This window comes from Tribolium madens, unplaced genomic scaffold, assembly GCF_015345945.1.
Source record: "Tribolium madens isolate multiple individuals breed KSU strain unplaced genomic scaffold, Tmad_KSU_1.1 Scaffold_3;HRSCAF=73;Tcas5.2_LG2, whole genome shotgun sequence".
Classification (NCBI taxonomy): Eukaryota; Metazoa; Arthropoda; class Insecta; order Coleoptera; family Tenebrionidae; genus Tribolium; species Tribolium madens.
The window spans coordinates 21,866-34,653 of NW_025401006.1; the positions used below are offsets into that span (position 1 = coordinate 21,866).

At 31.4% G+C, this 12,788-nt stretch overlaps 1 protein-coding gene and 1 long non-coding RNA gene across 3 annotated transcripts; both read left to right on the forward strand.

Moving 5' to 3' along the window:
• Positions 1-17: 17 nt before the first annotated feature.
• Positions 18-1,119, forward strand: LOC123007775. Of its 2 annotated transcripts, XR_006412884.1 has the most exons (4): positions 18-367; positions 423-446; positions 513-895; positions 951-1,119. It is a non-coding gene; the product is annotated as an uncharacterized LOC123007775 (long non-coding RNA). The 2 variants fall into 2 exon arrangements; XR_006412883.1 differs by having other exon boundaries at positions 423-895.
• Positions 1,120-7,475: 6,356 nt separating this feature from the next.
• Positions 7,476-12,732, forward strand: LOC123007592 (zinc finger BED domain-containing protein 4-like). Its single transcript, XM_044402976.1, is given in 3 exon segments — positions 7,476-7,572; positions 11,700-11,741; positions 11,744-12,732. Coding segments are annotated over 3 exon segments (903 nt in total). The 3' UTR covers positions 12,508-12,732.
• The last annotated feature ends 56 nt before the right edge of the window (positions 12,733-12,788 follow it).

The window sequence follows — 12,788 nt, forward strand, 5'->3', positions numbered from 1 at the left end:
GTTACATACTTTGTCCTTGGTATGCTCTTTTTATTGTGTGTTTAAATTTTGTTTGGTTTCGTTTTTTAGTATCTACTTTTAAGGTAGAATTTTTCAAGTTTCAAGTTTTCAAGTTTTGAAATAGGTAACACTCTCCTAAAAGATATCCAGCAGCAATGCTCCTCAAGAGAATCTTGAAACTGCTGGGGAAGAGTCCAGAAATTTGGGGACATCTGAACTGCGGTCAAAATTTGAACAGGTAAAAACATAATTAGAAAGGAAAATTTTCGCTTTCGAATTGCGGTCTGTTTCTAGAACTAGGGGGGATTTTAAGCTCTTTTACAGCTAATGTCATCACACTTGGACGATATCACAAGGGTTTTTCAATGTAGGTTTAGACTCTGAGAAATTTTCATTGATTGATTCTAAAAACACATTTGTAGAATGAGAAAAGAATGATTTTTTAGGTAAGAAATAAATTTTGACTGAACGTCTCTCTAATAATGTGTCTCCCGCTGTGATTTTGACCGCAGTTTAAACAGAGAGTCCGGATAGGCTAAAACACTTTGCACCGTAATTCGGTGGTACCGAGAAATTTTTGCTCAACATTTGGGGGGATTGATAATGAGACAATAATCAATAATCTGATTCCAAAATAAAGTAAAAGAAGTTCAAACAAAAAATTTACACGATAAATTCTTCGCAACAGTTGTTTGGGCTAAAGAAGGACTTTTGCAATTAAGGTTTATATTACCTGAGACGATCATATCAAAAGGAAACGATGCAAAATATTCTAAAGTTTTGCGTGATTCTATCAACTTGAAAAGGCATGAAATCTACACATCAAATGTACTGCTCTTTCATGAAAACCAACTAGAGCATATATTAGCAAATGTACAGGTCGCCATCTAAATCTGTAGTGCCCAGCAGTATAACCATTTATTCTACAGTACTAATCTATCTTCTTTCAGTTATATTTTGTTGGCAACTATCTTGAACGGCAGRATTTTTTAAGAATGCAGGAGCTACCAGTCAAAAATGTAAAAATCAAATCCATTTACTTAGTACCTACTTTTAGTTATTGCTATCATAATGTGTGGTACAATTTTGTTAAATTCATAAATAAACAATTTAAGTCCATTGTATGTGCTTTTTTATATCTTGATCATAACAAAAATATTATTATTAAACACATATAACTGATTTTATAAAATTTTAGTTATTTGTGTTTAAATTGTAATAGGAAAATTAAAATTGAATGATAAAGTATTTAAATTTGCCGCCAATTTTAGTTCAACATACAAACAAGAGACAGCGCCAGGCTCGAAATAAGCTTAAGCGCGCAATGTACAATCGGGCCTTAGAAAATAATCCAAACTTTATTAATAATGTTGTGTTTAGTGATGTTTGTTTTTGTGTTTTGTGAATAGAATCGTGACTTGTGAGCAGAGTGCGGGTGGCCACATAGAGCATCGACTATGAAATAATTAATTTTTGATTTCTATAAAATAAAATTGCGTTTATTCGAAAAATTGACATTGATTGAAATGTATTGTTGCATGTGCGTGTGACAGTGACACTTCCGATATTTTTCGAACAGCAAACTTTGATTCATGAAACTTTCAAAGTTCTAATATGAATCAAGGAATAATTGCTTTGTGTGTTATGAGTTGACTGCCAAGAGGGGTCAAGTGGGTCATTTAAGCTGAATCACCCTGTATTATCCTGGTCTTTATTTACCTTTAAAGAAACACTACAAACATCAAGAAACTCTTCAAGTCTAAATTTACGGCTGAAAACAATGAAATATGAAAACAATGAAATATGAAAACAATGAAATAAATGTACATGTAATAGGTATACGACAGCTTTCAGGGGGGAGCCTTAGGGCAGTAATAGACTAGCGTAAAACACGCGGCGTGTCACCCGCCCCGCTTAGGCTGCCTCTGCATACACTGTAGCGTTTTTTTCTGCGATACTGAGTGCACCCTGTTCTCAGCAGCAGACTTACAACAAAATATTTTCATTTGAATTTCTCAAATCATAGAAAAAAACGCTGCTAGTGTATTCAAACTCGTAAGAAGCAATGTATTGCATTGCCAACGTTTTCCGCGTGTGGCCCGCTGGCACGCAATCGTCGGCGTTTAGCTAGCGGTTTTAAACGTGTTAAACGCTAGTCACTCCCATTTGAATTCCTTGTTTCCATTTCAGCGGGAAAAACGTCGCGTGTAACCCGCCGCGTGTTTTACGCTAGTCTATTACCGCCCTTAAGGGGACCAACGTCCTGATTTAGCCAAGACATGTTTAGGTTTTTATTGTTTTGTCTTGTTTTACATTTATGTCCTGATTATGTCCTGATAAAATGTGCAATTTTTTGAGATTTTTATTTGCAGCGAAAACAAAGTATCTTTCAAGTTAAAGTCTTCTTTTTGTCGTCAATTTTGATTTTGAATTGTCTGAAGTTGATCACCTTATCTCAGATTTCAGATTTGTGCTATTATTATTGTGTTGCATTTTCTATTATTTACCACATTTTCCTTTATAGATCTTGTATGCTTCTAGCCTTATTCGTAGCTTTATGACTCAATATCGCAAAAAGTATGCATCGCAGAGTATTTTAACCTGTTGCATCGTGTTCAACGGGTAATTTTACGTCTAAAAAAACATAGTTTAAGCGTTTTAAAACACACAAAATTCGTAAGTTATTTTTTTAAACTTTACCCAATAACGTTTCGTGCACTTTTTTGAGTCTTTAAGATCACTAGAAATGTAAAAAACGTTATATGGATCGATTTTAAAGTTTAATTTTTTTTATTTATGTCGAGATTTTGGTCGATTTTTGTCACTCAGAGCGGTCTATTTATAATAACTCCGGACTTCTTGCTGATAATCGCTTATGTTTGGTATCATTGCAAAGAAAATTAAATTTAATCATATACAAGAAAGATCAGTGTTCTGCGATAAATAGTTAGCGACAAAATTTCTTATAAACAAATCAAAGAATAGTCCGGTCAAATTACTCATAAAAATAGTGGTCAAATAACAAAAATTCCGACAGAGCTAAATTTTGGTGGAGACCTTGGGTACACAATGGTGTAATGGTATTTCTAATGAGAAATAAAGTGTCAAAAGTCCCCATCGATCCCATGTGTGCTAAAAAAGTTATTCGGGGTCAAAGGTCAAAATTTGAAGTTTTTTAAATTTTTTTCGAAAACGGCAAGTTTTTTCAAAAAAGTAGCCCAGACAAAAATTATAGATCTTAAAATTATCTACAAAAATGGTCTTACACTTTTTTTCAAAGAATCACCATTCCTGAGATATCGCGATTCTAAGAGTTGAAGGAGTAACGTTCTACATCATATGCACATACAGAGTGCGCCAGAACTCGCGCCCCAAAGACAAATGCCATCATGTAGGGTAAGGTTCCAGGAACATATAAAAAATTAAAAAAAAAAATTATCTACTATCTATTTCAGTTGATAGTAGAATTTGATAAACAGGGTTTTTAGCGGTTTTACCAAAGTTGTGTTGACTCTCGTAGCCATGATTTTCGATTTTATTTTTTAAAGGTGGCAATGATGTTTTTTTCTGTCACATTGAAATTAAAGGTTATGTACGATGGTTTTGGGGTTTAATAAAATTTTAAGGCACAATCGCGTGCTTTATTCAGAACATTCAACAGCCGAAGCTTGTTTTTGGATGAAACATCAGTGAATTACTCCGATTACCTCCGATAAAAAAGTGTCGATCAAATTAAAAGTTGGAACACCAAACCCAAGTCCAAGAATTTTGTTCAAAACGTTGATCGAACCTCTGATATGAAAGATTTGTAAGAAGAAAAGCATCTTCTTGCTAGAATCTGTTAATCATGCCCATGGTGTTTGTGGCAGCTATCAATTTACAAATAAAAGTTTTGAATGTTGCACAAAAGGTTGGTTCTTCTTAATAAATCAAATATCGTTATTGATAATAACAAACATTTTAGCTACACCCATAGTTTTAATTAACAAAATTGTTATGAAACGTACCTTGCACCTTGTACAAGGGTAATGTGCCTCACAACTTATTGTTCCCAACTGAAACGCAGTTGCCTCAAGGAAACCTTTAGTGGTGCAGTGGTTTAGTTGATTAAGTAAAAATCGGAAAACCCTCCAAATATTTCGTAGATATTTGACTTATACTGGATAACGAGATTGTTTTATTACTTTTTGGTAAATTTCAAAGGTTTGTTAAGGACTAATAGTTAACCATCACAAATTTAGTTTTGTGCTTCAGTGATAGGAGTTTGTGATACGTGTTTTGGTGTTGGTATGTTGGAGGATTAGCATAATTCTTTATTGTGACGATAGTTCTGCAGTTCATCAAATCATTTAAAATAAATTTTTGCTTCTATGAATAAGGTCACAAGCAGGCCTATCTAGGGGGAAGCAAATCCAAGTTGATCCTTTCTTTGGTTTTGCGCAAGAACGAATATTGTTGGATAAAATTTCCAGATTCTACTGATTTTGCCTACAGATGCTTCTATCTGAGTTGATTATATCTGATAGATTTGCAATTACCTTTTATGAGTAAATTGAAAATAAATGTATTTTTCATATACCTTCGAGTGATTTAACCAAAATTGGAGCTCAATAAAACTCGTTCAAATACTATTCAAACACTCATGTTTTGGGTTATTTTAAATATCCAAATCAAATAGGATGTATTGTAGTCCCTTCGGTTTCCGTTAACGAGCACATTAAAATCAATTTAAATAAATAAACTCAAGATTTACTAATTAAAACACCAGCTGTTCGCGGATTGTCAATAAATGTCAAAATGCTGTCAAAAGTGATCAGTGTATTTGTCAAGGTTACTTCGTTGTGCATAAAAGTTGAGTACACTCGTAAATTGTGACCTTGAGAATTCTACTATCCAGAGAAATATAGTGTATAAAAACTTCAAAGTTATGAGTGTTTAAATTTTGCACTGTAGACTCTATTTATTCCTGTTGGAAAAATAATTTTCCAAGTTTTTTTTGCTACAGGCTATAAGAAGCGGAAACAAGGAAGCTGTATCTTAAACTGCAACTCTGTTTAATGTTATTTGTGGCTTTTATTGACAAAATTTTTGTACCTTTACTAAATAATTATGAAAAAACATATACAAGGTCATCAGTATTATGAAATAGACATAAAAAATGTCAAATGTCAAAAAATAAATGTCAAAAATTTTTGACAGATAGAATTTTTTAAACATTTTTTCAATACTCTGAGGACTACCCAATTACTCCCTTTCAAGGAAGTGCGCGATTTTTTAAACATTCTATATGTATTACCAAATAAATTCTTTTTAATTCTAATGGAATCAAGACATTTATAAGTTTAATGAAGTAGAAGAAAAATTTCAAGTACGATAAGATACCTGAAACATAAAAAAAATGTTTAAAAAATTCTATCTGTCAAAAAATTTTGACATTTGTTTTTTGACATTTGACATTTTTTTATGTCTGTTTAATAATACTGATGATTTTGTATATGTTTTTTTACAATTATTTAGTAAAGGTACAAAACTTTTGCCAATAAAAGCCACAAATAACATTAAACAGAGTTACAGTTTAGGATACAACTTCCTTGTTTCCGCTTCTAATAGCCTGTAGCAAAAAAACTTAGAAAATTATTTTTCCTACAGAAATAAATAGAGTCAAAGTGCAAAATTTAAACTCTCATAACTTTGAAATTTTTATAGATAGATTTTTTTTTAATTTTTTCCATGTTTGTGGTACCTTACCCTACATGGCATTTGTCTTTGAGACAGGAGTTCTGGCGCACTCTGTATGTGCATATCATGTAGAATGTGACTCCTTCAACTTTTAGAATCGCGATATCTCAGGAATGGTGATTCTTAGAAAAAAAGTATAAGGAGCATTTTTGTAGATAATTTCAAGATCTATAATTTTTGTCTGGGCTACTTTTTTGATAAAACTTACCGTTTTCGAAAAAAATGTAAAAAACGTCAAATTTTGACCTTTGACCCCGAATAACTTTTTTAGCACACAYGGGATCGATGGGGACTTTTGACACTTTATTCCTAATAGTGTACCCTAGATCTCCACCAAAATTTAGCTCTGTCGGAATTTTAGTTATTTGAAATGTCTATTTTGACCGGACTAGAAAAAATGAATAAAATTATAAATTAAAATATTGCAAGTTTTATCAAAATAAATTTATATTTTTATATCAACGTATATATTTTCCTTATTTTACCCTTAATAAAAAATATTTTATCAGTATTTATTTTACGGAATTCTATGTAGTTTTTTAACTTATTAATATGTTTGGTTGCATACCCTATTTTTAAACGAAACCTCCAGTGACGTCAAATAGCGCGAATAATGCGCACACGTGATTGGTGCAAAGTTACGAGGCAACCTTTTCACTATAATCTGGGCATAAAACGCACAGCCGGCACCACGTGTGTGGTCCACTGTAATTTTGTTGATGCTATTTTCCGCCATTTTATTAGATATAACGTTTTTTGTGGTTAGATAGGTATTGTTTATCTATGGGTATTATTATACTTTAAATGTTTAACTAATCAGTGATTTGGTTCTAATGTTTTTATGCAGCCAATTTTTTGGATATTGTATCACTATTACATGGTTGTTAATTTACCAAGTGGAATTACATAAACGATTTTTTATTTTTAGGTTATGAACATTTAAATTATGGACCTAATAAGACCCAGAGACTTTTTAAAATTATTGTACAAGTACTTAGAAGAAGATGATGATATTGGCAGTAAACAATGTGTTCAGTTATTAAACAATTTTAGTGATGCTCTTACATACGAACAAATAAATTTGACTAACCTTGGTGAGGAATTGGTTAGAAATCAAATTCATATCTCTTATAAAATTGTATATTTTAGATCTAAGTCTACATCTGTTCTTTAATACATCATTTGGGTTACTCAATTTTGTGAAAAAAATTGTTAACAAAAAGCCTTTCAAGTCATCTATAGTAAAAATTTTTGAAATAATTTATGCTCTGGTTAATAATTTTCCTGTTAAACTTAAGAAATACGTTGTTGTAATATTTGATATGTGCTTCAAAGTAATTAAATCATTGCTGGTCAGTTCTGATGAAAAAGTTAAGTCACTTGAAGTTGTCATTCTCATATTTGAAAAAGAATTGTATCTTGACAATTCTGAGATTTATGCAGAAGTTTACAATAATCTGTTGAAAAGTATTTCTATTTCTAAAACCGATTCAGGTAAATTACAAATGTAAGACAATTTCTTTTTAATTGATTTTCTTTTAGTTCAAGAGAAGACATTTATAGCTTTGGGAACTTTTGCTAAACATTTTCAATATTTGGTGCCAAACAGTGAACATCTAAAAACTGTATTTTTAAATGGATTAGAGACACAAATGATTAACCAAAGCCAGTCAAACAAACAGTTATGTGGATTGTTTACTGGGCTTGACCGCTTTTGTGAAAGCTTTTCCTTTAATATGAACTCAAAAGAAGATGTGCTTGTTGTTAGCAAGGTTTACAAGTATATTGAAACACTGGCAACTCCCTCTGGAACAGTTAAAATCGCAAATAAAGGTAAGTTGTCTTGTAGTATACAGGGTGCTGCATTTTGGATGTCCGAATCTCTGAAATTAAAAGGTTTAGCCAAAAACGAGTGCTTCATTCTGGGGCTTATTTTTTGAGAAAATAATATAGTTAAAACCGCATCCCGCTACCTTTTTTTGTTTTCGACTTTACAGACAAAAGTTGACATTTTGGCGAAGTACAAAAAAATATGTCTTCGTTATTATAGAAGATACGGATTTGAAAGAGACATTATACAGGAAGAGCGTTAACAAATTAATTTTTTTTTAAATTATTTTTTGTAAAATCGTCTTAAAATTAGGTCATTTATGTATTAATTTGCGGGCGTAAATAGTGTCTTTTGCGCCCTAAGTCCTAAAAAAACAGCAATTGTAATATCTTTTATTGAAATATGTAGTTACAAACAATTAGCTAATACCTAAAATAACAACTTAAAAACTAAAAAAATTAACAAAATCATATGTTTACATTCACATTCACCATGCCTTAAAACCATAACCGAACGAATCATAGAATAATGGGACCATAAGGTAAATGGGCAAAATTTCTGCAACTCTTTGAAATAAACAAGTAAAACGTTTTCACTAATCTGGCCGACAGCGATATTTTTCTAGGTGCACCATAGCAAAAATTCATTGAAAGTTTTTTCGTAGATTTGTCTTGATTTTCGTGGCAATAACTCAAGTGTTACAGCTTTCGCTTCTTCGGCTAAAATAGCTATTTTTTCTTGTTTTTCGTTTTCCGATTGAAAAAATACGTCAATAATTTTTTCAGTATTTTGTTTTTATTTATTTGCATCACATTATCAACCAACAACAACTCAATTTTTGAGAACGAATCGTGCCATTTATTTTCAAAGCTTAAAGGTGGATTTTACAAAAAGTCTTATTCAATCGCCTCCTTCACGCCCTTAATACAAAAATAGCTATTTATTTTCCCTTCCACTTATTTCCACACTTATTATTACAACTTCACTTTTACAATTATTTCAATAAATTCACAATTAATTCACTTTTACAATAATGAATGGTTCGAGAGACTAAGACTTAACAAAACTTAAAACTTGAACTTAACAAAACCAGACTTAAACTGAACTGATTCAAAAAAGGTCGTAAAAGGTGTTTGCAGCTCGACCAAAAACCTAACATAGTCGGTATAGGACACGCTCTCTCCAGTTGTTTCTCCCTCCACGATTCAAGTACAAATTTGAAATTCTGAAACGAGACGCGTAGCGGCAAGTTGAGGAACAAATGAGTGCTTGAAGAACCTTCTACAATAAGTGCTTTTTACCATTTTTTTATTTTGCCGCTTTGTATCATCTAGAGAATTTTGCGACGATTGGCGACATTTATGTGGAATGATTTTAGGCGGCTGTGAGAAATAAGAATAATTCTTATTTTAACATTTGAAAATGAATAGTGAAGAAAGTCCATCAGTAAAATTAAATTAACGCCAATGACTTATTAAAGCATTCAAATGACGTCATTTGGGTGCTGGAATAGACTTATTTTAAACGCAAAATAGAAAAATAGTATATTAAAGTACAAGTTGCAGAATATAGTGGCTAACTAGTAAAATATGTCACTTTACTGGTTAGCCAGTTTTAAGACATTTTCAAGATGACTTGATAAATTGACGTTTACAAGTAAGAAACAAATAAAACGTTTTTAATGGATATAAAAAAGTAACATGTAAATTTAAGGAATAAGGATAATTTAATATAATTATAACTCATTTCTTTGTATAGCACTGCAACTTGCTTGGTTTGCAACAACATTTTAACCCTTGTCCCCCAAATTTAGAAAACTTGGCTAAAACTTCCCTCAGTGACATACTTTATAATACAGGATTATTCACAAATATGAAGCAATATTTGAACCTCAAAAATGACTTACAAAATGATGTTAATTTAAATAATAACTCGTGTCCGATCTCTCTTGGTAAGAATTTTACACCCCTCGGAATGTGGGTATGAAAATTTTTTTTTTTTTATAATAACTTTGGAACTATTTGTCCAAATATTATAAAATTTGGAATAGTTACTTGCGAGAACATACCGTTTAGGCTAGTAATTACGAAAACCGGATACATCTACTCAATTTCCGGATTCAGCAGTTGCAGGTCACATTTTCCGTTTTTTGGCCTTTTAACACTAATTTTTTATTGCTTAAATCTAATGAGTAATCAAGTTCGATTAAATAACGCAAACCTTTTATATCACTAAGATGGACCATTTTAAAGATATTTTAATTTAAAGTGAGCACTGCACAACGCTGAAAATGAAAAATATGAATTTTGAATAAGTGGTATCCACGGCAACCAATGACCATGGTCCCACAAATCGCTGTCAGGCATCTGTCCAAGATAGACCCATAAAACCTAACATGGATATTCTTAGAATTAAAAACTCTTTCAAATAAGCGCATAATATACCGGGTGTTCCATAAGAAAAAATATAACTTTGTTGCGCCACCCTATATAAAAATTACCTACAATGACAAAAATATTTTTGGACCATAGAAAAAATCAATGTCCATCGTCCAAAAAAAACCGCATTTCGTAATGATAATGAGTTATTCGTAAGCACCCTTTATTATTTTAACACATTAGGTATGTACAAAAAAGACGACACTCAAGCGATGTTTAAAATAACATAATTTTGCGAGTATTTTTTTCGACGTATCTACTTATGAGTTTAAAAGCTTTAATAATAACTATTCCTAATCTCTATACATCAATTGACTTTGCGCTTGAAAATCTGTAGACTAAACTATGATTTGAAGTGTTATTTTGTTTAGCATATTCGATACAAATTTTTAAGAGATTGCTTTTAGTTTCCTGTAGACAGTCCTACTAAAACATTCTTAATTTGATAGCCGAAATATTTAATAGAAAAAATGAGTGGTAGACGTACTAGTGCAATTTGGAATTTCTTTCCGGTACTAGATAATTTAAAACAAACTGCAAAATGTAATATTTGTAAGCAGATTTTATCGTATAAATCATCCGTAACAAATTTGAAAAAACATTTTCTTAGAAAACATCCCAGAATTAAAATAATTGATGAACGTGTCATATGTGATAATAGTGAACAGAGAAGTGATACCGAAAGTGATTCATTATTTGAACCAGTACCTTCGCAGCAGGTAATTATTTTATAAATTACACACTGAACGTTACTTTCCGGAAAACGATAATTTTTGAAATATCTAAAATTATATTTTTTCACAGCATCCCATTTCTCTTCCAAGACAATCTGCACATCCATCTGAACCTGAACCGACGCCATCAACTTTGCAGCAGTAACTACGTACCTACATTCAAAGTGCACTTAGTTAAAAAATACATAAAATCTATTTTCGAGAAATTAGTAGGTATTTCTGAAGACTACAAAAAAATCTTTTTTCAGCTTTCCTTTTCTATGATGGCTAGAGGGCAACATGAGCCAAAAATTCAGCAGAAAGTGTCTTCATACATGACAAGAAAAATTAGTGCTAATGCGAAGAAAAACATTGACAAACAATTGTTAAAACTATTTTATTGCGATTTTCAACCCTTCAGTGTTGTTGAAGACAAAGGATTTTGTGATTTTGTGAATGCGTTAAATCCATCGTATAAACTACTAAATCGGCAAATGATTTCTAAAAGTTACATTCCGAGTCTTTTTGAACAGTGCTAAAAAACAATACAAAAGACTTAATTAAACAGGCAAAACAAGTGTGCTTAACTACCGATTGTTGGACTTCGTTAAATAATGAAAGTTTTATGGCGGTGACTGCACATTTTATTGATGACAATTTTAATCTAAATTCAGTGTTATTGGATTGTGCTGTTTTTGAAAAAAATCATACTAGTGAAAATCTTAGTGAAAAATTTTTAGACATTACCAGAGAGTGGCATTTGGAAGATAAAATTTTGTTGACTGTATCCGATAATGCTGCTAATATAAAAAAATGCTATAGTGCACGTTTTACAGTGCTCTTTTTTTGGGTGCTATGCACATACGTTAAATTTAATAGTACGTGATGCTCTTAATATCAATAAAGAACTTCTGGATAAAGTAAAATCTATTGTTTCGCACTTTAAAAGAAGTTCCAAAGCAACGGCACAATTAATAGATTTTCAAAAAAAATCCGGGTGTGAAACACCTAAAAAACTTTTGCAACTCGATGGAACTCTACTTATTTTATGATCCACAGATTTATTGAGTTAGAAAATGCCGTGCGATCTACCGTCGCTGTGTTAAATGTAAGTCTACCTCAACTATCAATTGAAGAGTGGCAAGACTTAAAACACTTGAAGAAAATTTTAGAACCTTTTGAAGGAGCTACTCGTACAATTAGCGGACAAAAGTATATGACAGGTTCAATGGTGATACCGGTAACCAGTGGATTATTAGATGTTTGTGATAAATTATCGGAAATAAATTTTGCAAAAAAACTGCAAACGTGTGTGCAAAAATTATTAAGTAATCTTAAGGACAGATTTTCTGATATAGAAAACAATAGTGTTTTAAGCATGTGCACAATGTTGGATCCTCGCTTTAAAATATATGCATTTACAGACAACAACGCAATTGACAAAGCAAGAAAAAAATTAATTTCAGAACTCGCTAAAACTATGACTACCGAAATTGAAGCAAAAGTAAGTGACGAACAAACAGAATTTAAAAACGATGATTGTCCTTTTAATATATGGACATCATTTGACAAAACTGTTTTTGAAAAAAGTAAAAAATTCTCCAAAGATACCTCTTCTTCAAAGGCAGTTTTGGAGGTTCACAGATACCTTGAAGATGATATCCTAGACCGGAAAAAAGACCCATTGAGGTGGTGGGATGAATATAAATATGTTTATCCCAACTTAAGTAAACTTGTAAAAGTAAAATCTTGCGCGTTAGCAACGTCGGTGCCTTTTAAAAATTAAAAAAATTTTTTTCAAAGCTGGAAATATTTTAAATCAGCGGCGAACGCGCTTAAGTGCAAAAAATGTGCAACAATTGTTGTTTTTAAACATGAATCATAAATATGCAAATATATAGTGTAGTACTTAGTGTAAATTAAGTAACTATTTATGTAATACTCTTGTTTTTCTATTATTTAATACATATATTTTAAGTACAAATTTGTTATCTATTTTTCTATGTTTATGTTATAGTTTTACCAAGTTTTACTGAATAATTGTTACTTTAAATTTTATTTGAGTTA